A 27,836-nucleotide genomic window follows, 5' to 3' on the forward strand; every position below is an offset into this window, starting at 1 on the left:
GTGTTTGTTTACATCTTATTTTATATCATTAAATCTGCCACATTTGATACATTGATCCATTCCTGACATTCCCTATAATGGTTGCTGTGATTTTGCCAAGTACGGATCAACATCATTTGTTGGTCCTGGAACTAAATATTTGCTTAAACTACAGAAAACACTGAAATAGGGAGAACATGCAAACACCATACAAAAAGGCCTAACGTTATAGCCAAAGCTGGGACTCGAACCAGGAACCTTTAAGCCGGGAGGCAACAGTCCTACCCACTATGCCACCACACATAGTGCAACATTCCATATAGGTTGACAAGAACCTAATCCTACTATCTGATTGGTTGATACCAAGGTTGTTCTAGAATCAACAATGATGTAGGAACAGACCCCCCCCCACCACAGACAGTACCTGCTTAAGGGTGCTAGTGAGGAAGTAGATGAGAGACAATCCGAATACGACCCCCAGAACCCAACGCTTGCGTAGCAACCGGCGCAACACCATGGAGGCTTTCTTCTGGATGTGCACGAGATCCAGGTAGATGTGATCAAACTAAATAATTAGCACAGGTGATCTCAGATCAAGAGATCCACTTGATCCGCTTAGCAAAACATCACGCGCACCGCTATCACTCACAGTCTGACAATTATCAATTAAAACGAGCCGTTACGGACTGCGGTAATGCACCATAGGCCGACAAAACGGATCGGTTGCGTACGATTTTCGGACAGATTGAATACGTTTTAGCAACATTTATGCATACAATGCACGATAACTGGTTATAAACAAATTTAAGACGTCTAACTGACAGATGCGGCTGCAGTAACATAAACCCGACCTGTGATTATCGACCGATTAAACCGATCGAGAAATGTGCGCGGTGTTAATTTAATACGATACTCACGCTTGCGAGATTAATGTTTAGACTGTTAAAGTGTGCAAAGTGTATTTTTTGCAGAAATAAAGAACAACAACAGCTCTCTGTACGCGGAAATGCGGGGTAACGGCGCGTCGTGATTGGTTGTCGTGCGCGTGCACTTCCGGAAACAGCCCGGGTTGCTTCCGGTCTGCGCTCAGTCAGTTTATTATCATACCGTTGCTGGTGTTTGTTGAATACATTTGAGGATAAACATCTATAAAATGTTATATTTTTGTTACGTGTTTTAGGCCATGAGGTAAGGTAAGACAATATAGCTCATTTTAAAGACATCTGAGGGGTTTTCGTGCTCGTGAAATGCTCTCTCTCAATGAAGTAGCGGTTCATTCATGTTTTATTATGATGTGCACCTCTGAGTAGATGTAAAGCATTATTTTCAAAACGTTAAACTTTAATGACATGATTCCTACTGAATTTTATTGTATTTATTTTTGGTAAAGCTTCAAGTTCATTTGTCATATGCATAAGATTGAAATGCTTGATGTCAGGCGTTAAATTATTTCAAGAAGATGTCAGCGTTTCACAAAATATTTTTTTCATTTATAAAACTTGCAATGAACAAGGACACACATGCAAGTGTTTGATCTTTGCTGACTGTCTGTTTTTTATTTACAGTTTTGGAGATAAAGTGGGTGCCATGCAAAGACGTCACAGCAGCAACACAGAGGGCATGCCTCCAGAAAGGTTTCATTTTAATTATAGATAGATAGATAGATAGATAGAAATAGATATATAGATATTATAGATATTCATATTAAAGGTTTGACATAAGAGATCATTTTAACTACCTTATCTTCCAATCTAGGCATCTTTATTGACCTCGAAGCATATCAGATCCCCTCCAAAAAAAAAAAAAACATATCAGTTGCGGTTGACCACTTATGTGCAACACTGTGGTTCTGTATGAACGGGGTTCCTGACTTCTGGGTAGAAATCTTAGGATTTCATGCCCAGCTGAAATGACCAGCATTTAAGATTTTGAATTGGCTTACTTACAAGCAAGACTCACTGTGCTAGGGTTTTCTGCTAAACAGATAGATTAACACCTAACCAGGATAAAACAGTCCAGAACAACATGGAAATTTACACTGGTCTGAGATGGTCGTCTCATTTACATGATGCGTCACTGGTATTTATATGCATAGATATGTATAATAAAGGCTAGATGTCTCACCCGCGCTGCTGGCCAATTGAGTGGAACGTCCGCATTTGGCGGCCATCTTACCACAGGGCCCTCGCTCACTCGTAGCATTGTGTTTTAATGGTGCATGTACTTTTAAATGACCATAACTTGCATCATTTTTTTACTGATTTTTATAAACATCAAAGATGTACCTAAGACACTGTATACTTATACAAAAAATTCATGAAACATGTTAAAGCATCCAGATTTATAGCCACATTAATAAGGTTTGCAAAAAACCAAATCATTTGAAAATCTATAGGAAATTGAGCAAGTTATGGTCATTTAATAGTACATGCACCTTTAAAACACAATGCTACTAGTGAGCGAGCTCCCTGTGGTAAGATGGCCGCCAGGTGATGACATTAGAGACTCCACTGTAACACATGTAGCCTTTATTATACATATCTATGTTTATATATTGCAACGGTCAATAGGGCCGCTCTAATTCCGCCTTCCAGTAAAGAGAGCCAATAGTTAACCTTTAAAGAATGACATCCTATGGCGGAGAGACTGTGGGCATGTGCAGTGTATGACAAGTCTTGTAAATATGGTGGTGCAGTGAGGTGACTTCCTAAAAAAAGACTTATATTAGCATTAATCTTGGATTAAGATGTCAGTGATTAGTTTGACAATAGCTTGACTTGATTTTTTGTGCTCTCGTTTGCTTATGCAGGAACAGGAGTCAAACTCTCGGTTCTGAGAGTAGTCTCGATGAAGGAGGGGTGTTTGACTGTTTAAAGCCAAACTCTCCAACGTCCCCTCATCAGCAGCTCTTCTCTGGACTGGTAGGAGTCTCTGCTGGAAACGTGTCTTCAACTCCCTTCCAGGCTGCTGGGATTGTTCTTGGCTCTCCCCCAGATGTCTTTATCCAGATGGCATCTTCATCCAGAGATGAAAGTTCTCACCGGACCGAAAACCCACCTTATCTTCCTAGGCCTCCTCAGCACCATCATCATCATCACCATCATCATCACTCCGGCCAGCATCGCTCATCACTCCTGCATGTGGCCACCTCTTCTGAGAGGCATGGGAGTAGAGACGATGGGGGTGAGAAGTGATTAAAATTTTTGAGTTTTTATTTTTATTTTTTTATTAACCTCAGTATATTTTGTTGATTTACAGATTTATTTTGTTTCATGTTTGCATGCCTCATTAATAACATTAACAAAAAATGGCTTTAATGCGTATCTAACTTTCTAACAGTGGCTATGAGAAACCAAATTATATGTCATGGTAATAATAACAAAAAACATTTATCTCAGTCAAACATTAAATCTAAGTTTTGAAACATCTCTCTTATAACTACTTGTTTGATGATGTCCTGTTAGGAGATGATACCTCCACCCCTGCCCCTGCTTTCTCTGAACTTAAATCTGTGGTCACGTGGCTTCAGAGAGGATTTCCATTCATCCTCATTCTCCTCACTAAAGTCTGCTTCCAGCACAAGCTTGGTAACGTCTACAAAATTGCACACTACATGACCAAAAATATGTGGACAGTCCCTTCTGATTAATGAGTTTTTGGCTATTTCAGCTACACCTTGCATAAAATCAAGCCTACAGACATGCAATCTTGCAACATTCAAAGCCGAATGGTGTTTGATTATAAGGGAGCCGGGCAAACTGATCCAATATCACTGCTAAATATTTCTATATTTTTCTAAAAAACTGGGTTATTTTCAACCCAGTGTTGGGTCAAAAAGGGATGAACTCAAGCTGTTAGGTTGTAATTTGACCTATGTTGGGTTGTTTTAACCCATTGTTGTGTCAATATAAATGTTTTCTGGGTAATTTAACCCAACGGCCGGGTTTATCCCTGGCATGAAGGTTATTATACAGCTATTACACTACAATGCTTGATTCTGATTGGCCAGTTGCGACATTCCAAGGTAGGTTATTCCTAGATGAAAACCGCCTGAAACTAACACATGGTATTCACATGCTCCAAATCATTTGGGCAGGTACAGTTTATATTTACAAATGATTAAACTAAATAGTGTGTTTGTGACATTTAAAAGTCTTGTCTTATCAAAAATAAACACGTTTTCTTTGCGGAAGGTCTGCATTCGTTAAAAATGAGCAAATAAAATATTTCAAATCAATATTTCATGTTCCTCACCTTACTTATGAGGAAAATGAGCTGTGTAATAAGCAGGATAATGTACAGACAGTAGGTTGTTATCATGAAATTAGCCCCTTCAGTGTGATAAAAGACCCACAATAGTGATCACACTGTCTGGGCTTATTTCTGCGATAACAACCTGCTGCCTTTACATTATATCTTACTTAAATAATACCATTTACACAACATAATCTTTTTAGTAGATTTTTGTCAGTAAGATGCTCTCTCATTTGTAAGTTGCTATGGATAAAAGCATCTTTTAAATGAAGAAAAGTAATGCATAAATTGCAAGGTGTGGTAAAGTGATTTTCAATGTATTTCAGGGATTGCCATTTGCATTGGAATGATCAGCACATTTGCGTTTGCTAACTCGACCCTGAAGCACCAGGTTGCGCTGCGGGTAAGAATTTGCAGTTTTACACCTAGAGGTTGTGCTTTTTTCTATCATTTGTAAATCAAGTTTTAAAGTTACCTTTTTTTTTAATAGTAGACAGTGAGAAAGACAAGTGAGTAAATTAAAGGACATTTCAGTTTATTAAATAATTTATGGAAAAATGTTTATTAAACCGAGAGGAGATACCAGATGTCACTACTGCAGTGCCTGTTGTCTTTATTGCATTGCAAAAAGAAATTCAAGAACATTGTTATAATGATCAATGTCACACTAAAATACCGGTAGCACTTCACATCAACGTTTTACTAGAGTAACTAACAATTGTGTATACTTCTACATCAATTTTAATCTTAATGTTAATTTCAACATTTATTAAAACATTTTTAAAACCATAAGTTGGATCTGTTATGGCAGTGGTTTGTAAACCCCTCGTAGTTTGCGTGGGAATTGCAGGGGTAATAAAAAAATAAAACACTTACTAACTAGGGATGCACCGATAGGATTCTTTTGGGCCGATTTAAAAAGACAACTTCTGGCCGATACCGATATTAAACACTTGTATACAATACAGTTGGTCTATTAGCTAGTTTATTTCTGCATCAAATTATTTTTACTGAACATGGATTTGATCTAATTATTAACATTCAACTGAACAACATAATAAGAGAGGCACAAATTAAGCTAAAACAAATATAATAAGACAGCATGAAAACCTTCAAAGGTGGTTTTTGCTATTCAGCATTTATTTTATTAACAACATTAACTCTTTTTTTTTTTTTACATATAATGGATTTCTTTATGCAGTTAATTAATAAACAATCTGTATCGGCCTTTCTCGTGCAATTGCCGAAATGCCGATGGACGATGGTTACAAATTTATCAAAAATCGGCCGATAAATAACAGCGGCCGATACATCGGTGCATCACTATTACTAACAAATAAAATTATATATTTTATTTGTTTAATCTGCATGTTATGTGACCATTGCCCAACACTACCAATGTATCAGAAAACTGAGAACTCGTGCAAAATGGACAGATACATTTTATGTACCAATAAAAGAAAATTACCAGATCAAGCTCCAATAACAGGTAATTGTCTATTGTCTAAGTGAAGAATACCATAGATAAGTGTTTGATACATTAATCTTGTGTCCCATTGTGTTTGGATGTGTTTTCCAGGAGGAGAGGTCTGTGTTTACAACTTTCTGGATTATGATCTTTCTTGCTGGCAACATTGCGTATCTGTACTACACTTTCAGCCCTGAACAACTTCACAAGAGGTACATTGACATTCATAAGCTCACATGCATCAAACATTCATTATTTTTATGTTATCTTAATCATACCAATGACATCTATTTTTTTCTTTATATATGTGAACCACATTCGTTTATTTACCCCATATGTTGTCATTTTCAGACTGATGTCTCATTTTTTGTTTGTGTATATCAGCATTTGTGAGTATTTAGTTCTTCATTATTTTTCATTTTTCAACTTTTAAGTTGCTTCGACTTTTATTCTAATTTTCAGTTTATTTTCTTATGATCTCTCTATATTCTGAGGAAATAATACTATATGAATGAATATTATCACTTTTCCCCTTCAGCCTTATTTTTGCCAAGCCGAACATCAACAGCTTTAATTTCTTTGACCTGATCTGGGCTGTTGGAATAACAGATTTTGTGCTGAAATATTTCACCATCGAGCTCAAATGCCTGATACTGTTTCTGCCTAAAATGATTCTCGCTTTCAAGTCAAGGGTAAGACAATTTATCATGTTGCTGCTTTGCATTACTAATCGATAATGCTCAACTATTAACCGATTAATCATCCCGGTAGCTTTATTCCACTCATTTACTAAACAGGACAAATTATCATGAAAGTGCAATTTCAAAAGAGCACCGGTGGGAGGGGACATTTTGGGAGGTTATTTAGTGACAATGCGCATGTTAAGGTAGCGTGTACACCAAAGCATATACGTATGTTTTCAATTGTTTCCAATGGACGTGCAGCACCTGGGAGGGGGGTTTGAAAACTTGAAAGCTCAGCTCTTCAATGTCACTTCTCAGTCGGGGCAGGACAAACATCACAACAACTGGTGCACCATTCAACGACTGATAAACAAAACAGAAGTATCATAGAAACCAAAGCGCTCAGCTAAAAAAAAGTGCCAAGTGCCACGGTCTCCGTCCGTCAGCTGAAAAATCTTGTGTCCATAATGACCAACACAATCTACCGAGAGCAGCGCAAATTAGCGTAGGGTTTTTAAGGCGTTAAATATTGCCGCAAATATCAATAAATTCACGGCTGCAAACCTTAGTAAATTGCGTTGCATGAATTATTTACATATTCTCCTCATAATTTTGTTTGTGAAAGGGAAACATTTACTAAAGTCTAGAGGTCTAGTGGATTTTAGAGATACGATAACTTTGTCCATTCTTGACGATAACTCATTATTACCGATGGATGCTGCATAAAAAACAAACATAACATAATTAAAGTGAAACAGTGCTGATATTTATTAAGTAATAAAAATACAGTACTAAACCAAGACAAGGTGTTCTTGCAATATACGATGATAGTGGACCCTTCTTAGCTATATTCACTCCATATAACCCCAGCAACCAATGCTATTTGAAATTGCTATTGGCATGGATTTTTGCAGATAGCCGATTGTTCCATCAACGAACTATCGATGCCGATTAATAGGGCTGGGCAAAAAAAAAATCCCTGATTAATCAGTTTTTTTTTTACATGGGCGATTCAAAAATCGATTCTTAAAGGCCACAAATAGATTTTTTTCATATTTATTTCCGCAAACATTAAACGTAAGATTAACGTTAATCTAATTACTAGTCTTCTCCACTAGATGTCACCCTCTTTTTTTGCCTTGCGCGATGTTACCAAGGAGCGAGAGGCAAGCCTGTCGTTCATTCATTCAATGCTTAAAATGGCGGTTTCAGGTGCTTCGTCGACGTTGATGCAACCTTCACATAAAAAGTCAGAGGTATGGAAGCATTTTAGATTTCGCAAGCAAGATGACGACGATAGTGTTGTGGCTTTTAATTTCTTTTTATTAATTACCCACTTGTAAACTTCTGTTGAATCGAGAATCGAGTATAAAAATCGACCTAAGAATCGAAATCGAATTGATTTGGTAGCCTGTGAATCGAAATCGAATCGATCTGGAACATCTGAATCGATACCCAGCCCTACCGATTAATCGGCAAAGCAGATGAATCGGTCAACCTCTACATCAACTTATTTCCCACCAACCTTTGTTTTTTAAGTTTCCCACCAGCATTTTTTGTGACTTTCACAAAAGTTTCACAAAATGCCTTTCAGGAAAATTCTCTTCTAAAAATATATAAACAAACAAATATATCAAATGAAAGAACAGACCCTCTGCTTTGAAACAAACAAAATGGGGAAAAATGTTTCATCCTAACAATATTTTTTCTCTGCTTATAAACTCTTAAATATGGGTATTTTTCTTAAAAAATATTTTTTTAGCAAAAAGCTGAAATAATTGTATTTTTTGTGAAGGAATTTTGATAGAGATCAGATTCAGAACAATTATCAAAACATACAGAGTTTCAAATCAGTAAATAATTTTTTGCTTCAGTTTTTTTTATAAATTAGCCATCTAGTGGATAATCGCAGTATTACAGATTAACATAAAAATACATCAGGGACATGTTTTTTCCATGCATATGATAACTCATCAATGGCGGGGAAAGAGTTAAGGTCAGTCGCAAAAACAACCGTGTCCATGCCTTTTCAGTGCTAATTTTTCACTTCATATCTATCAAATCTTACAATTAGTTTTTTTTTATCAAAAGAAGCATTTGTGCAAGCTGTTAGTAAATCTGTCCCCAAATCTGCTAATATGTTACAAAGGTGTGTGTGTGATAGTGGCCTGATGAATGTATACAGATCTCCCAGCCTTTGCTCTCTGTATTCTTTACATTTTAAAAATAAAGTGTGATAAGACACTTTACATTAATGCATTAAACATACACTATTATCCAAAGTGACTTTCAAGCTATACATTTTATCAGTTTGTGCATTCCCTTGTATTGAACCCATGACCTTTTGTGTTGCTGACGCAGTGCTGTTCCAACTGTGCTACCGAACAACAAAGGTACCAAAGCCAAGCACCAGTTTAAACTGGGTACAACTGGCAAGTAAACCTAATAATGAGCAGTGTCACCCTGCCTACATGATTGGCTGCTTGGAAGGGAGCGTGTGAGCTCATTGGCCCACTGGGACTGGAATGAGGTCATCTCTCTGTGGGACTCGCACACATACATGCACACATATACACAATCAAATTGTATTAGTTAGTGTATTACTGTAAACTGGTTTGTAAACGCATTGCACTTTTTTGATACCTGGCTGAATTAAATATGCACAGCCCGCTCCAAGCATTCGTTTAAAATCAAACGCACACTTTGTTCTCTATCTGCCAGGATATCAAAACTTGCACACGGTTTCTGTTGCTCTGAAGATCTGTTCCAGGAACTCACCGCCGTTTCTCTCCACATTACACATCCAGCTATTATCTTCAACCCCCAATCATCTCCTCACCCGCCCCACCAAAGCCAAACACGCACACAAGCGTGCACTTTCCACCTCGTGTACCGTGCCCAGGTGGCACACTCTCAGGGAATGATGTCATGGTCAATGTGTCAAGCTTTCCGCTGATTTTCCTTGCCCAGCATCACCACAACTACAGAATCACAACACATGCACGTGCGTCCGTATGTGACTGTGTAACCACTTGCATAATCGCAACAACAACAAGCCTGTGCATGTCTGTATGAAATCACACTGTCCATAACAATTCAGTGCACATACATTAAAGGACATTCAGTGGGTTGTACTAGGACCAATAGCTATGTTATAAAACCTAAAAAATAAAAATTGAGTAGAATAGTAAATTATTTATTAGATTGAGATATTATTTGGTTTTGATAAAGTGTTTTGATATACTCACAGACCTAGTTACAGTGCATTTAGGGTTTGCATTGCATTATAGTCCTCCTAAAAAGCCATAGTCGATGTGAAATATGATCAAATGATTTTTGTTCAATCGGTAGAGCATTGCATTATCTGTGCAAAGGTCATTGGGTTTGATCCCAGGTAACAGACTGATGAAAAAGGATCACTGGAATTATATATTAATATATTTTCCGGAGTATTCGCCACGTCATTAAGACGAAATAACATATGTAAGTTGCAGTGGACTATACGTTGTGTTTATTTAGAAAATTATTTCACAAAATCCAAGCTGAAGAACAGACATTTAATCTGGAAAGGCAAGTTATTCAATTAAACAATAGCAGACAAAACAGCAGGCTAAATAGATGTCTGTACGTTAAAGTAATATTATCAGTTATTTAAACGATAAATCATAGCATACAGAACTTACCTGGTAGGTTGAATAGGCTAAATTAACCGAACAAGCCAACTAGCATGAAGTTCGCAGACTCGTCATTCCGCATCACTGAATCCATTGAATTACATAAATACAGGAGCAGCATATAGCGGACTCTTGCGGCTTGTGACGGTAATGATGTCTCTTGCCTCGTAAATGTCAAAATTAATTCATACTGACTTACAAGGCACACCTGACTATAAGACGCAGCACCAGCCAAGTTATGAAAAAACGCGGCTTATAGTCTGAAAAATACGGTAGGGATCTACCAATAGACAATTTCAGTGCCGATACAGCTATTCGAACATTTAATAATTAATTACTACAGATGATACGATACCCATAATTCAGTTTCTTAACTGAACATTTCTTAACGCAATTTATGGTCCAGCATAGGTTTTACGCCGTAGTCTGGCGCGCACCTCTGCAAAAATTTGAAAGTACATCCATACGCGTCTGGACGTAACTTAACATCTGGTCTCTGTTTAATGATCTGGCTAGTTAATGGCTAAAGTGAACTCTGGAACAAATACCTTGAAAATAACAAAAGTTTCATATTCCTAAAAACCGCGGTAGAGGCGGCAAAAACGCGCTATTCGCGCGTAGTTGGTCGTTTGAACATTTAAGTTCACTCACCTCATTCGCACATGAAAGCCGCTTGTGAAATTCTAGTCATTCAAGACATTCACGAGGAAATTCGCGTCATGGGAGGGGCTTCTGCGACTCTGCTGAGACTACGCCACTCCGCTCGCTTCCTATAATTACGTCACTACTACAGCAAGGTCCTGATTGGTTAATGCGGCGCAGAATTCCGCAGAAGTTCCGATTTTTCAACTCGCGCGTTTCCTAATTGCGACTTTGCATTGACTTAACATGTAAATCACTCGCGCTTGCCGCGTCTGGTGTGAACCCTGCATACAAGTATGCTGTTGTTATTGATTCTTTGCGGAAGTTTACCAGAAGTTACCTTTGTTCTACGAAAGCCATTTGTTTATGTTGTTACTGCTGAAACCGTCTATAAAGCGTGCATATGCACAGATTTGATTGTACGTCAACGTTCATATTTCTAAAATGTTTTTTTTGACATTGAAAAGTGCATCACACCTCGTCAGGGTCTGAGAAGACGTATGCACCCTTTCTTGTCCGATTGCTGCAGGTTTTGGAAAATTAGGCATTGTTTAAAGGGACACTCCACTTTTTTTGAAAATATTCTAATTTTTCAGCAACCCTAGAGTTAAACATTTGTTTTTTTACCGTTTTGGAATCCATTCACTTAATCTCTGCGTCTGGCAGTACCAATTTTAGCATATCTTAGCATAATCCATTGATTGTGATTAGACCATTAGCATCGCGCTAAAAAATAAACAAAGAGTTTCTATATTTTTCCTATTTAAAACTTGACTCTTCTGTAGTTACATCGTGTACTAAGACTGACGTATAGTAGCTGCCCTTTAATAGTGAAGATCTGAAACTCAGATCATTTGCGATTTATAGATTTCACATCTGAAAGTGAAGCGTACGTATGTTTTTTGTGTTTGTACATTCGTTCTATGACGCGCATATGTATTCGTTTTAGAGAAATTATCATAAGATCAAATTTAGGACGTTTATACCCAACATTTTATAAACGAGGCCCCAGATTATTGTCTGTTGTTTTTATTAATTGTTTTTATCTCCAGATAGCAATTATAGACCAACACAACTGTTAGTTGCTCTGGATAAAAGCATTTACCAAACGCATAAATGTAATTTTTTTAGTTTTTGACCAAGACAAAACACTTTGTAGTGGCATCACAGTCAAATGAAGCCCCCAAGTCTAGATTTGATAAATAAATTAAGCTTAATGTATTTGATCCTTCCTGAGCTCCCACTAAAAATAATGGGAAAGTCAGACTGTAAAGAAAACTCAATTTTTCATTACTAATTGTAACAATGTGATTTGCGATAATCTTTTAAATGTCTTTGAAGGCAGCATTTAATGGACGGGAAACGATAGTAAAAATATGATCTATAAACAACAAGGGCCGATTTCAAACCAGCAAAGCAGCGCTATGCCTATAAAAACGTTTGCTAAACGCGCCAACGACAACAGTTTCACACCCGAGGACCTCCTCAAGTGTTGGATAATTATTTTCTTCATTATTTTTTCAAAGTCACTCACACAGTTGTTAGTACTAAGAGGAAATGCGCTGCTCCCCCATGATGTTGTTTTAATAGCTGGATGGATTCCAGCTCCAGTTTTCTAATGGCTAGGTGTGAGCAAGCACCAGACCGCAGGGATTCTGGCTAAGATGAATTGCTTGCGTATGGAGGTTACAGATCTCTGTCAGTCAGCTAGCAAGCTACCCAACAGGGTGATTAATCGCTGTCAGGTGGAGTCCAACAAGTCATTATGCATCTTGTGCTGTGGCCAGCATCAGGCAGTCAGCATCTGATGTGGGTGATTATAACTTTAGACTAATTTAGTTGGAGTTTCACAAGATGATTGTCTAGATGTGACCCAGTATTGACTCAGAGAGGAAGTCATTTGTAAATAATATCAATAAACTTTTACAGAGAGCACCTTTTGTACCAAAAGCAAGTACTTTATAAACAGGTGAAGAAATACCTTGACTAGCTTTTCTGACTGTATCTCACTTATGATGTTAATCAAAACTTTACGAACTTTCATACTATGATGTTACTATAATGATTATTAGCACCCACATTAAGTGTTACAGTTACAAAAATGGATGTAGATGACCTGCTTTTGCTTTACAGTTTCAATAGCGTAATCTTTTCTCCAATATCTGCAAAACTTGATGCTTTAAATAGTTGTGCTTGTCGTTGGCACGGAAAACATATATCTTGCCGGCTTTCTGATACTTCTTAAAGCGTTACATCAACATGTATACATTACATTTTGGACATTAAAACCTGCACTGCAATCAACAATAGCTAAAACAACATTCAGCAATCCAATGTATTTGGCAGTATGTTTTTTCGTTGATCAGCTGAAAAAAAATCACTCCCAACTGACCCCAACGATATCGTTCATCCATATCGTGATTAGCTGTGTTGTGAACTCCACTATTCTCCTTAATTTATACTGATTTTTAAAACGTTATCGTTAGCATCCATAATGTAAACGGCCCTTTAGTTAGTTAGCAAGCACAGGTGAGTGTATACTAACCTTAGTTGCCTTAAAGGTGCTCTAAGCGAATTCACGCGTTTTAGACTATAAAACATTTTTTGTTACATACATCAAACATCTCCTCACTATCTGCTTGCTACCTGACCGCTGATCAACCTGTAAAAAAACGCGATCTCTGTAGACAGCCCAGGCTCTACAAACGGCAATAACAACACGGTGGCCAAACCTAGCACCACGAAACATAACAAAGTGTTCCAGCCAATAAACGACAAGAAGGATTTGGGGGTTGGGGTTGGGCGCGTTCATGAAAGCACGGAAGAGAGAGGGAGGGGGAGGAGTTAGCTACACTCTGTTTGTTTGAAAACAGTTCAAACATCAACAAAAAGTGACGTCGCACAGATTCGCTTAGAGCGCCTTTAAAGGTGGGGTGCATGATCTTTTAAAGCTAATGTTGATATTCGAAATCACCAAAACAAACACGCCCCTACCCCAATAGAATCTGGACCTTCTTTTAATAGACCCGCCCCACACATAAGCAACCCAGGCAAAGATGTCGGTTAGTAGACACGCACCTTAGTGCTGATAAGCTACAATTGTGTTTTGGTACTTGGCTCGACTCCCTTTTCCAAAGTGTTTTTTTTAAAGGAGTATAGTTTTTCTTTACCATATACATGACCGTACATGCACGATCAAACGCACAGCCTTGCAAAGCATAATCTATTTGACTGGTACGTGGTGCATGTACCGTGTGCGCGTACCATTCTGATGATGATATTTGCGTCATGCGCAATGTACGCAGAACCTCAAGTATGCGTAAAAACGGAACTATACTTCTAGATAAAGCATGAGCAGTATGTTGCTGGTTGTAATTAATTTAACCGCCACTGGTGTCGCTATTTCTAAATTCTATCTATAGCCCTATGAAATATGTGCCTAAATCTGAGCAGTAACGGTGAAGGGTGAAGACGTTAACGCTTGACGGAATGCTTGTCTTAAGCGTGGCCAACAGCCAATCAAAGTGGCCGCAACACATGGTCAGGTCTTGCATAAACGTAATTCGCTGGCTCGCACTAGGTTATTTGCATAAGGCGATCTGATTGGCGCTTGAAAAGTTGAGAAATGTTCAACTTCTGCTGCGAGCAATGGCAGTGACGTGACGTTAACGGATCCACAATTCAGACTTCACCCATTAAAAGTAAATGAAAAGCGTTAACGCTTTCGCTCTGTGTGAATGTACCGTAAGTTGCTGGCTGTAGTTCACTTAACAGCCACCGGTGTCACTAATATCAAGCGTTTCTGAATTCTATGTATAGCCCATTGAATAGTTATGGCAGATATTTGAGTCAAAATGACTGAAATATGAATCTAGATTTTTTTTACATTTGTCTGGGGTATTTGCCCATGCAAAAACTGCTACCACAATGTTGTTGGTGTTTTAGTTTGTTGTAGTTAGGTAATTACTGATAGTTCGGTTCTTGATATAGCTGGGTTCTCTCCTTCAATGAATGCATGAGAGATTATGACGTTAGCACAACCTGTTTATGGCCCCAGGGCATTGGCGAGCACCATCTAACACTGTTTATATTGCAGGTGAACAGACAAAATCAATACATTTCCGCTTTACAGCTATAAGCTATGCATTTTAACATAATGGAATTGATGTAGCTTCTTTGTGTCGCACTAAAGGCTGACGTAGCTTAGAACGAAAGCTATGAAAGTTGCTCTTTGACACTGTAATCAGATGAGTTCTGCAGCCACCCGCTACTTTTATAATGTTATGATTAGCTTTTGGGTAGTTACATTTTATTTTGGTAGCAGGTGTAGCGTGTTCCTGCCAGTTTTGTTAGCTGTGCAGTGTAATTGCCAGGAGAGCACAGAGTGTTGGACCGTGGCCATTTTTCGGTAGAAAGATGTCCCCCCTTGCCACAGCATCTTTAAAGCTTGAGGGTGAGATGTTCACAGTTAATGAAACAACAGATGAGATGGAGCGGAGAATTGGTTCCAGTTCAGCTCGAGGAAGGAAATGTGGTTTGTTTCAGTGCTGTCATCCTGTGCTTCAATATCGTTCTTTTTGTACAGATATTTTTAAAAGATTGGCTGTCAGCGCTGGATTACTTACAAGAATTTTACGTAACTGAGTATTTTGACTGCCATTCGACTGCATTTTTACAACCAACGACTCAGCCCACTGCTCACCCCTCGCTTTTAAAACGCATAGAGAAGTTACAGTAGCTGCCATCGGAAAAACATCCATCGTCAGAGACAAAAATGTTTGTCCGTTAAGGGCTTCTGTAGAAACCTGGTGGCACAAAATGGCGACTTCCATGTAAGGGGACCCTTGTGCATGTACACTCTAAAAAATGATGTGCTGGATTTACTTAAAATATATATGCACCATTTTTGCATCACACTTTTTAAGTATTCCCAACTTTGATAGTTTTACTTAAAATTTACAAGAAAACTTGTATTTTATTTACTTAAATTTTTAAGTAAAGAATGATGATGAACTCAAATATTTAAGTTCATATAACACATATTTTCTTGTTCATCCCAAGTAAAATTATTCCAAGTTGGGATTACTTAAAATATATATGCACCATTTTTGCATCACACTTTTTAAGTAAATCCAACACATATTTTAGAGTGAAGTTGGAGCAATTGAGTATACACAGAAAGGTATACATAATTTAGTGTACACAGAAAGGTCTCCTGAACAAAGTCTTTGTCTGACTTAGCTCTTGCTTGAATCAGAGACCTTTTTGCTGTGAGGAAACTATGATGCGCGCTAACTCATTGTGTTGCCCTCTACACTGAGCACACACTTCTCAATCATGGTAACAATGAACAAACATAATTTTTTCAAAATAACTCTAAATACAACATATAACTAACATTAACAACATATCAACATAAATAAACCCAGCAAACATTAAATCAGTCATCTTTTTTAGTAAATATTAACCAAAGAAGTGAACATGTCGCAATGCATGCTGGGAACTATTCAGACCATTGTTTTTTTTTAAATTGCTTGTTCAGATTACTCAATTTGGCAAGTTGGGTAAACAAATTGTAAAAAAACTTAAAACTCCAGTCAACAAATTATATTTGTTAGCAGGATGATTATGCTTATTTCATTCAGTGAACACAAATTAATGAACTGATGCCCTTCAACAAGAAAAACTTTGTTTTTTTGTTAAAAGAACATTTTGAAGTTGGATTTTTTACAGGGCTTGTGCTTCACAAAATGGCTACGACAGATGTCAACATTTTTGGCTGGAAAGGCATCATGGGAAATCACGTGGCTCTATAGTTACTTAAAATGTTATGCTAGATTTACTTAATTTTGATGCAATTGTTATAGTAGTTAGCATTACTTATGTTTTTTCAATTTATTTTTGGATACATTTAAGTTCACCTGGTAACTTACATTTTTGTGTTACACATACTAAATATGGTAAGTAGAGGTTGAAAAGTTATAAATACTAAGTTTTTTGTGTTTAATCCAATTACTTTCATAAGTTATGGTTGTTCAGCCAACGAATCGTTTTTTAGAGTGTAGATAAAAACATCTCATTCTAAGGTAATGAAAACATAACGATTCATTATAAAAAGGTCTTTATACGCCCATGATAATGTAGTTTTGTATATTATATTGCATTTCTGTCAAGATATCCTTCTAAAAATTACACACTGCACCTTTAATCAACATAAATCTGTGTATTTCATAGTGACTATCATAGCGCCATTAATTTCTTCACCGAGATTGTTTTGAGTTTTTAATAAACTGCTTAAATGCAATAAACATGAATTTTAGAGCTAGTTTCTATTAGGGCTGTCACAATTATTAAATAATCGCCTCATCGCAATTGTTTGACCTCATCGTGATGATTTCAGATCACCGCAATGATTGCACATCTCTTTAAAAACACAAGGGGGAGCTGCAGCGTGTGTATAAACAAGACTGTATCAGACGGCGCTCCTTAACTAACAGTGTAACGCGTTCAGTAGAGTGGAAAAAACAGCATTTAAAGAAATGCTGCAAAACTTTGATAAGCAGTACAAACTGCCAGAATTTCCAAAACAGCAATTCCAAATTTAGGGAAGTGAAGGATGGTATTCTTATTGATCTGTAAGGAATTGTTTTTTTTATTGCAGCCAGTAAAGACATGTGGTTCAGTACTAATATGACCTAAGTAAGATTGGCTACTATATATGGCCTGTTCTGGTATAGTCAGTTTATTTTAAATGCATTTTTATTTTCAGTTATTTTTCAGACACTTTATTGTGTTTATTTCTTATGAAGAATTTCCCATTTTTGAAAGATGTATTCAATAAATAATTACTTTTAAATGTGTTATGTGTATTCATATTTACTGTCAGGTAAACCTCGCAAAAGATTTAATTTAAATAATTAAAACAATATGTGAAAATGATTTAATGAACACACAAAAAATGTATGAGAAAAAATACACAAACGTCAAAGCAATAAAACAGACAATTAATCATCATAACTGTCACAATTTAGTTTTTATTATCTGTAAACTAAAATACAGTTTATCTTACTCTACCATAAAGTACAGTCAGCAAGAAGGAAACACTTCGTGTAATTTAAACCCTTCTATGTCTTTTGATCAGTCTGTAGATGTATGATGTCTGGTGGTCATAGATTTGCATCTGTTTGTGACTCTACAGGGAAAGTTTTATCTGTTGATAGAGGAGCTAAGTCAGCTCTTCAGAGCTTTGGTCCCCATCCAGCTGTGGTACAAGTACATCATGGGCGAAGATCCTTCCAGCAGTTACTTCCTCGGGGCGATGCTGATTATCATCTATAGTTTGTGCAAGGTAGTTTATCTGATGTAGTCTCTCTTTTATCAATTTTATATTTCTTTGCTTTAAAAAACTACTTTTTTTAAAAGTTTGAGAATAATTACAGGAAGAATTTTCATCTCCTTCAGAGATGATTATGCAGATTATTTGCTTACAAAATGGTCTTAAGATATGGATGTGCATTTAAAGGTGCTGTAGAATGTAAAACTGTATTTACTTTGGCATAGATAAATAATTAGAGTTCTGTACATGGTAATGACATAACGTGAGCCTCAAATACGATTGTTTCCTCCTCGTGTAAACCTCGTGCATGCAAAAGCAGCTGGAAAACAGGCCAATCTCAACATAACGCCAACTGTGACGTTACAGGCGAGATGTACGCCCCAACATTAAATTAATTACATAGTTGTTACAATGCTAAAAACAAGATGTGACTGAAGTTACATGTGTTTACGTTTAATTTCTACTATTGATGTTTTTGCAGGTCTATACTTAAAAAAACACAAACTTACCACTCAGAAAAGTCCATTAATAATCTCCAAAAAATAGATTTTTATTCAAATTCCGTATCTTCGTCTGATACAGGCTCAAACATAAGGTCTGTTTACACACACAGAGAGCTACTGAAAGGAGCTGCTCTGAGAAACAGCCAATCAGAGAAGAGCTCAACATTATTATTCATGACCCCTCCAAAAAGGGCAAAAATAGAACATTTCATTTTAATGGCAAATCCTAGGGTTGTAAATGGACATGTAAAATATTTCTGGATAATTTTTGCACTTAATAAAGCTACATACATTCTATGTAGATATCATAGAAAATTTTAACAGATTCTTTGGCATCATCAAAATGTTAATTATTGTGTTTTGTTTCAGTCGTTTGATCTTTGTGGAAGAATATCTGGCATTCGAAAAGCATGTGTTATTCTCTGCAGCTCACAGGTGAGTAAAGTAATCTGTGTGGACATATATGAGATGTTTAGCATTATATGTAAATAAACAAAGACAAAAGACATCAAAAGTTAAGACACGACTATTCATTCTGCATTGTTATTTTCTGTATTTTAGAACAGTGGAATTTTTTATTAGAAGATATATTTTTTGCAAGAATACCTGGTTTCAGATGTAATTCCTTTATTTATTAGTAGATGTAGTTTTGTAGATATTAAAATTCACTAGTGCACTAATAATATTATTGAAAAAATAATAATGGAGAGGCAAATTCAATGTTTTGTAAATGTGACCCTGGATCACAAAACCAGTCACAAGGGTCAGTTTTTTAAATTGAGATTAATACATCATCTGAATAAATAAGCTTTCCATTGATGTATGGGTTGTTAGAATAAGGGCAATATTTGGCTGAGCTTTAACATTTGAAAATCTGGTATCTGAGGGTGCAAAAAAAATCTAAATATTGAAAAAAAGGCCTTTAAAGTGGACATATCATGAAAATCTGACTTTTCCATGTTTAAGTGCCATAATTGAGTCCCCAGTGCTTCTATCAACCTAGAAAATGTGAAAAAAGTTGCACTAGAGTGCGGATCGGGCCGCATTTTTCTGTCCGAGCCCGGCCCGCGTCCGAACGGGCAGTAACCGAACCCGACCGTAACCCGACAGGCATTAAGATATTTATGTCCGAGCCCGAAACAGTTAATAATTGCATTGTCACAGCAACATAAACACATTTCCGCACACATGAAGACGGATGGCGATAGTTCATCTTAAAATAAAACTTTTAAGTTTATCAGCTTACCCCCAGACCATCCAAGAGGTAGGTGACTATGTTTCTTCAGTAGAACACAAATGTAGATTTTTAACTCCAACCATTTCAGTCTGTCAGTTGTATAATGGAAGTGGATGGTAACAAAATCCGATAGAGAGAAAAAACATGCACAGACAAATCCAAATTAAACCCTGCGGCTCGTGACGACACATCGATATCCTAAGACACGAAAAGATCAGTTTGTGCGAAAAACCGAACATTATTTAGATCATTTTTACCTCTAATACAACATATCCACAGAGAAACGGGAGTCCCGACCCGTATACTCTCTCATGCTGTGCCACCGTTACAGTAGGCGGCAGTATGCACTTATGAAGTTGTTTCGCAAGTCGCAACCTGCTATTAAACATTAGATGAATAAGAAGGTGATGTGAACGCGCGTGTTTCGTTTTAAGATGAAATTGCTCTAAACAGGCTCATTGGCTACCTTCATATTATAATAAGCTGTTTTAAAATTCAAATGTTCAATTCCTTATTGCGCCGAGCCCGACCCGAACCCGAACATAATTTCTAAATATCTATCCGAACCCGGCCCGGCCCGTCGGGTCCCGCCGGGTCCCGTCGGGTTCGGTTCGGGTATCCATCCTCTAATCTGCACTACCCAACCACAGCACTGCCATTTAGTGCAGAGATCAGCTCATTTGCATTTAAAGCAACACCAAAGAGTTTTTTTACCTTAAAATAACGTTTCCAAAAAGTTTCAGTCGTTCATCCACTCGAAACAGGGCGGCTTGGCAGCCCTCTATCGGCCAAAACCGCACTAAAGAAGTTTCCGACCGTCGGGTCACGGTCCTGTAGATCGAGGAAACTACAAAAACTTGCTTTACGGCGGACCTACAATCCAATCAAAGCCAGCTATGCTGCAGTAGGCTAAATTATTTACGACAGTGGTAATAGACAATTCCGCTTCTAACCTGTAGGGGTAGCAAAGAGCAAAAACTCTTTAGTGTTGCTTTAAAAGGACACACCTAAAATGGCAGATTTTTGCTCACACCTCCAAAGTTTAAATTTAAACATGTTAAAATAAATTATCTATATGGTATTTTGAGCTAAACCTTCACATACGTACTCTGGGGACACCAAAGATTTATTTTACATCTTTAAAAAGTCCAAATGAAGTCCTTTGCAACACATATCTTCATGGAACATGATCTTTACTTGATCTTTCCAATATCCTAATGATTTTTGGGATAAAGCAAAATGGACAACTTTGACCCATACAATTTATTGTTGGCTATTGCTACAAATATACCCGTGCGACTTATTGACTAACTGATAACTGGTTTTGTGGTGCAGGGTCACAAATGTGATGTGCATTGAGACAGTAAGAGTCATACATTGTGTTGTGCATTTTACAGAGTTATGGTACGAGAGCCAGTGCTCAGCAGTGCAATGAGGCAGGGGATGTGTGTGCAATCTGCCAAGCCGAATTCAAAGAGCCAGTTGCCCTGCATTGTCAGGTAAGAAACTTTTAAACCAGGATTTCCGAACATTTCTGTTTTGTTTTGTAGTAGACTTGAACTCACATGCTTTTGGTTACCAGACCAATTCTTTAACCACCACCACATCATAAATGTGTGCTTTTTCTTCTGTAGCACGTGTTCTGTGAAGAGTGCTTATGTCTGTGGTTCGACCGTGAGAGAACGTGTCCACTTTGTCGGTCGGCAGTGGTGGAAACGCTTCGTAACTGGAAGGATGGGACCACATCTGCCCACTTTCAAATCTACTGACCAGTCGGATGACAAAGATGGTGTGATCTATTTTAAACATGTTAACCATGCCTAATATATTTCAATATTCCCATTAATGTTTAAGGGATAGTTCACCTTAAAATAAAAATTTCTGTCATCATTTTCTTATCCTCATGTTGTTCTGAACTTGTATGAATTTCTCTTTTATAATGAACACAAAAGAAGATATTTTTGAGAAATGATGGTAAGCACACAGTTGACAGTACCCATTGACTTCCATAGTAGGAAAACAAATATTATGAAAGTATTGTGATAAATGAAGATATTTTGATAAATGATGGTAAGCACACTGTTGATGGTACCCATTAAATTCCATAGTAGGAAAACAAATATTATGAAAGTATTGTGATAAATGATGGTAAGCACACAGTTGACAGCGCCCATTGACTTCCATAGTAGGAAAACAAATATTATGAAAGTATTGTGATAAATGAAGATATTTTGATAAAGATGGTAAACACACAGTTGACAGTAACCATTGACTTCCATAGTAGGAAAAACAAATATTATGAAAGGATTGTAATAAATGATGAAGAAATTTTGATAAATGATGATAAGCACACAGTTGACAGTAACCATTGACTTCCATAGTAGGAAAAACAAATATTATGAAAGGATTGTAATAAATGATGAAGAAATTTTGATAAATGATGATAAGCACACAGTTGACAGTAACCATTGACTTCCATAGTAGGAAAAACAAATATTATGAAAGTATTGTGATAAATGAAGATATTTTGATAAAGATGGTAAACACACAGTTGACAGTAACCATTGACTTCCATAGTAGGAAAAACAAATATTATGAAAGGATTGTAATAAATGATGAAGATATTTTGATAAATGATGGTATGCACACAGCTGCTGTACCCATTGACTTCCATAGTAGGAAAACAAATATTATGAAAGTATTGTGATAAATGAAGATATGAAGTTTCGTTGCAAAACGAGATAACTCCGTTTTTAACATTTTTTGTCAAGACATGTTTATTATTATGTTATCATGTTGTTATTTTGTTTTATGGTGCTACTTAGCTGTATTTTTTAAGTTATGAAGGTTTAAATCAAAACAAACCAACTGCAGTTGAATTGATATTAATTGGAATGCACAACCAAAACGAGATTTCTGAAAATTTTTAAAAACCGAGTTATCTCGTTTTGCAACGAAACTCTTCATATTTTGATAAAAGATGGTAAACACACAGTTGACAGTAACCATTGACTTCCATAGTAGGAAAAACAAATATTATGAAAGGATTGTGATAAATGATGATATTTTGATAATTAATACATACATATCTTTTTTCAATGCGTGCATTTTTAATCTTTGTACAGTGTGTTGTGAATGTGTTAGCATTTAGCCTAGCCTCATTCATTCCTTAGGATCCAAAAAGGGATGAATTTAGAAGCCACTGAACACTTCCATGTTTTCCCTATTTATAGACTGTTACATGAGTAGTTACATGGTCACACAAAATAAAACTTTTGTTTGGAGCCATAGGAATGAATGGGGCTAGGCTAAATGCTAACACATTTAAGACACGCTGTACAAAGATTAAAAGTGCACGGATTGAAAAAAAATAGGTATGTGTTGATTTATCTGGGTTGAGGTAAGAACATGGTAAAATATAAGAAATGGTGGTGTTTTCCTTTAAGATGTGTAGACTTGGCACATGACTATATAAGTGCCATGGCTAATATCATCTTACAATTTTTTACACCAGCTCAACTCAAGATATCAGAATATAAACTACGCACATGCATAAACTTCACATTTTCTCTGGGTGTATATATATTTAAAGCCTTTTTTATTTTCATAAGTGACAAAATTCACAATATCAAAATAGCAGAGGTAAAACATGTTTAAAACACATGATAGTAACATAAACTATAAAAGGATCGTAGCTTATGTAAACGTTAGTAGCATGCCCTTTGATTCACATTTCGCATGAAATCTCATTCGTATTAATTTTCTAGATTAACACTGTCACAAACAATCAAGCCAAAAGCCCTTTTATAAAAACGTTTAAAAAAAGGATTTGTCTTCATTTGTAAACATCCATTTCAAAATACACTTTTACAGTATAAATATGTCTTCCATTCAGAATAGTACAGTGAAATGTAAAGACGATAAGTAATAAATATCTCCATAAAACATCAAAGAAACAAAATCACAGCTCGGATATTGAATGGCATAGTTACTTACAGTAGCTTATAGCTAAATGTTACAGTGCATTTTGTAGAGAAGAGGATTTGGTAACAGTTTTGGTAGCTCTCCTCTTTTTTTAGTTTGATATTTTAATGCAAACTATTGCACACTCAAAGCACCTCTACTGATAATTCGTAACATCACAACAAACTCTCAGCTGTGGTAAAAAATCATCAAAGTTGAGTCGAGGCTCCTATTGCCGTAGTGACAAAAAACATTTCCTCGAAAATGCCAAGGGATAATGACATCAGCCTTTATTTTTAAAAGTGTCCCGAGAGACGTTGAGTTTGACTGCACTGACCTCAAGAGTTTTACCAAACAATGACATCGGCTGGTTTCAAGATCTAGATGTGGTTGCAAGAAGACTACAGGATGGAGTGATGCTTGTGTGTTATATGCGATCGGCGCTCGTAATGTACAGCACAGGCGTGTCTGGAGTTTGCACGTTTTCATTACAACACTACTGCAAAAAGATGGATGAGAAAACATCGACCCACTGATTCCATGGCAAGTTTCTACGGTGCAGACCTGATGGACACCTGTTCCACTCTGTTGAATCTGGAGCAGGTCATCCCAGGAGAATCTGAAGATTCATCTAAAGCAGGAAAAATTGGGAATTTTATAGACGTTAGTAGATGCACGTACATTTTTATGCACTGTACAGTCAGGTTGCAGTGTAAATGCACAAGTATGAATACTAGTTGGTATCTTCAAAATAAAGGTGCTTTAAGGTCATTTTTGGTTCCTCGAAGAACCAGTTAGTTATTGTTGGAGCCATACAGCTCAAAATTGTTCTTCAATGGCATCGAGAAGCATATTTATTTTTAAGAGTGCATGTGAGTCCCACTGCAGTGTAGGCATGAATTAAAATTTTGGTAACAATTTGCAACTTTACTAAACTTATAAAATAAAAGCCAATTTACCAACATTCTTTTTTTTTGTTATTCTATGGCATTGTGAAGTATCTTTATTTTTTAGATTGCATGTGAGTCCCACTACAGTCAGGCATTTATAACAATTTAAAAAAAAGTCACAATTTGCAACTTTACCAAACCTACAAAATAAAAGCCAATTTACCAACATTCTTTTTTTTGTTCTATGGCATTGTGAAGCATCTTTATTTTTAAGATTGCATGTAAGTCCTACTGCAGTACAGGCTTGAATTAAAATTTTGCAATACTTTAACAATTTGCACCTTTACCAAATTTACAAAATAAAAGCCAATTTACCAACATTCATTTTTCTGTTCTTCTATGGCATTGTGAAGTATCTTTATTTTTAAGAGTGCATGTGAGTCCCACTACAGTACAGGCATTTATTACAATTTTAAAAAAGTTACAATTTGCAACTTGACCAAACTTACAAAATAAAAGCCAATTTACCAAAATTCTTTTTTTGTTCTATGGCATTGTGAAGCATCTTTATTTTTAAGATTGCATGTGAGTCCTACTACAGTACAGGCTTGAATTAAAATTTTGCAATACTTTAACAATTTGCACCTTTACCAAATTTACAAAATAAAAGCCAATTTACCAAAATTCTTTTTTTTTGTTATTCTATGGCATTGTGAAGTATCTTTATTTTTTAAATTGCATGTGAGTCCCACTACAGTCAGGCATTTATTAAAATTTTTAAAAAGTTACAATTTGCAACTTGACCAAACGTACAAAATAAAAGCCTATTTACCAACATTCTTTTTTTGTTCTATGGCATTGTGAAGCATCTTTATTTTTAAGATTGCATGCGAGTCCTACTGCAGTACAGATTTGAATTAAAATTTTGCAATACTTTAACAATTTGCACCTTTACCAAATTTACAAAATAAAAGCCAATTTACCAAAATTCATTTTTTTGTTCTTCTATGGCATTGTGAAGTATCTTTATTTTTAAGAGTGCATGTGAGTCCCACTACAGTCAGGCATTTATTAACATTTTTAAAAAGTTACAATTTGCAACTTTACCAAACTTACAAAATAAAAGCCAATTTACCAACATTCTTTTTTTTGTTCTATGGCATTGTGAAGCATCTTTATCTTTAAGATTGCATGTGAGTCCTACTGCAGTACAGATTTGAATTAAAATTTTGCAATACTTTAACAATTTGCACCTTTACCAAATTTACAAAATTAAAGCCAATTTACCAAAAAAATTTTTTTTTTTTGTTATTCTATGGCATTGTGAAGTATCTTTATTTTTAAGAGTGCATGCGAGTCCCACTACAGTCAGGCATTTATTACAATTTTTAAAAAGTTACAATTTGCAACTTTACCAAACTTACAAAATAAAAGCCAATTTACCAACATTCATTTTTTTATTAATCTGTAGCATTGTGAAGCATCTTTATTTTTAAGAGTGCATGTGTGTCCCACTACAGTCAGGCATTTATTACAATTTAAAAAAGTCACAATTTGCAACTTTACCAAACTTACAAAATAAAAGCCAATTTACCAACATTCATTGTTTTGTTCTTCTGTAGCATTGTTAAGCATCTTTATTTTTAAGAGTGCATGTGAGTCCTTCTACAGTACAGGCATTTATTACAATTTAAAAAAAGTTTACAATTGCAACTTTACCAAACTTACAAAATAAAAGCCAATTTACTAACGTTCATTTTTTGGTTATTCTGTGGCATTGTGAAGCATCTTTATTTTAAGAGTGCATACTATTACAGTACAGGCATAAATTTTTGGAACAAATTGCACCTTTAACTTACAAAATAAAAGCCAATTTACTAACGTTCATTTTTTGATTATGCCATCCTTACATACTACATTAGTAGTTGTTGGTATCTTTCAAATGAAAAATAATTATAAAATAATTTTAAAAAATGTTATGAAGTGGCATTTTGCTTAAATGGTATATTAATAATAATATGGCTGGTAAATGCATTTTGAAAATATTATAAAACACAACAACATTTTAACAAAAAGTTGCAAATTACTAACAACTGGTTTGCTAATCACATTTAACTAAAACGTATTTTTTTTTATTGTGCATATTTAATAAAATTCAGTTTTTATTTGTCATACGTTTATATTTGGCAAATCATTATACATTTTGAAAATAAGTTTTCTATAATAATTCACCACCCTTTCATGCAATCTCTCTAATGTGATGTTATTTACCTGTCAGCTCGTTCTTACCTGTTGCAGCTTATCTTTAGATCAGGAGAGCATCGTCTCACCTACAGATGTCGCTTTTTGACTAAAAACACGAGAAGGGTCACCTGTATGACCGTGCACACTATCTGTAAGCGTCTGATGATGTTTTGCCCACCGCTTCGTTTTTCATCGTCGATGCTTTTATCGTTTGCAGTCCATCTCTTCTGCAACTGGTCTCCGATCCGGCGCAGTCGCTGCGCAAAGGGCAGCGGAGCGCATCCGTGCGCGCACACGGAGTCTCGGAGCGCGCTCAGAGTCTGCTCCACCGGCAGACAGCACATCCTCTATAATCTGCTCTTCTCTTGATGCTGAAATCTCGGTTTAGTTGCAGAGAATCGTGTTTTGTTCGCCTGTCGATGGAACAGTGTGTGTTTGTTTCTGTCGGCTGTATTATTTATTAAAGTGTCACATGGTTTAGGGTTTACATCACCATCTCCCCTAAGAGAGCGGTAATGGTTAACTCTTCAATGTCCTCTTCTCTCTGATCGAGAGCTTTTGTCTTGGTTGAGACGAGGGGTGGTCGTGCAATTCGCACACATTTCTGATATGAATTGTGTGACAGTCTTATGTAAGCATCTAGAATTTAAATGGTGTTACATTGGATGTATTAAAATAAATAAAGATTTTAATTCTATAATATTTTAATAGATGTAAGATAAACATTATAAACTTGTCTGTCTCTAAAATTAGACAAATTAATTGATATTTGGGGTATTTTGTCGTATGCATTTTTGTTTCAAACTATGTTTTCGTATATACATTTCTATGCATTTTGGGTTTACAGAACATAACAAAAGTAGAGCAGAATATAAATATTTAATAAATATAAAAGAAATAAAAAACGCCTTATGTGTAATTTGGGATATTTTGTCTTATATGCATTTGAATATATTTTTAAAT

At 36.1% G+C, this 27,836-nt stretch overlaps 1 protein-coding gene and 1 long non-coding RNA gene across 7 annotated transcripts; one reads left to right on the plus strand and one right to left on the minus strand.

The window, feature by feature from the left end:
* The first annotated feature begins 235 nt into the window (after positions 1–235).
* rnft2 (ring finger protein, transmembrane 2) lies at positions 236–24,356 on the plus strand. 6 transcript variants are annotated; one of them, XR_012365345.1, is made up of 12 exons: positions 236–529; positions 1,545–1,613; positions 2,789–3,162; positions 3,444–3,566; positions 4,560–4,636; positions 5,813–5,913; positions 6,240–6,393; positions 17,899–18,048; positions 18,909–18,974; positions 21,174–21,275; positions 21,411–21,924; positions 22,398–22,849. XR_012365345.1 is itself a non-coding variant. In XM_073860663.1 (12 exons), the coding sequence occupies exons 1-11, from the start codon at positions 432–434 to the stop codon at positions 21,543–21,545; spliced, it is 1,449 nt and encodes a 482-aa protein (XP_073716764.1). In that variant the 5' UTR covers positions 236–431; the 3' UTR covers positions 21,546–21,565; positions 24,043–24,356. The 6 variants fall into 6 exon arrangements, 5 of the variants coding, with proteins under 5 accessions (XP_073716764.1, XP_073716763.1, XP_073716766.1 ...); XM_073860663.1 differs by lacking the exon at positions 22,398–22,849 and adding an exon at positions 24,043–24,356 and having other exon boundaries at positions 21,411–21,565; XM_073860662.1 differs by having other exon boundaries at positions 21,411–22,849.
* LOC129439678 (uncharacterized) lies at positions 23,358–27,819 on the minus strand. Its single transcript, XR_008642882.2, has 2 exons — positions 26,919–27,819; positions 23,358–24,370 (listed from the first exon to the last, which is right to left on the minus strand). It is a non-coding gene; the product is annotated as an uncharacterized lncRNA (long non-coding RNA).
* Between the last annotated feature and the right edge of the window lie 17 nt (positions 27,820–27,836).

The sequence above is a fragment of the Misgurnus anguillicaudatus genome, chromosome 22 (assembly GCF_027580225.2).
Source record: "Misgurnus anguillicaudatus chromosome 22, ASM2758022v2, whole genome shotgun sequence".
In the NCBI taxonomy this organism is placed as follows: domain Eukaryota; kingdom Metazoa; phylum Chordata; class Actinopteri; order Cypriniformes; family Cobitidae; genus Misgurnus; species Misgurnus anguillicaudatus.

Coding starts and splice junctions, on each gene's coding strand:
- rnft2 (XM_073860663.1), top strand. CDS start 432: ATGAGAGACAATCCGAATACGACCCCCAGAACCCAACGCTTGCGTAGC. Junction 3,163..3,443: donor TGGGAGTAGAGACGATGGGG/GTGAGAAGTGAT, acceptor ATGTCCTGTTAG/GAGATGATACCTCCACCCCT. Junction 21,276..21,410: donor CAGTTGCCCTGCATTGTCAG/GTAAGAAACTTT, acceptor TTTCTTCTGTAG/CACGTGTTCTGTGAAGAGTG.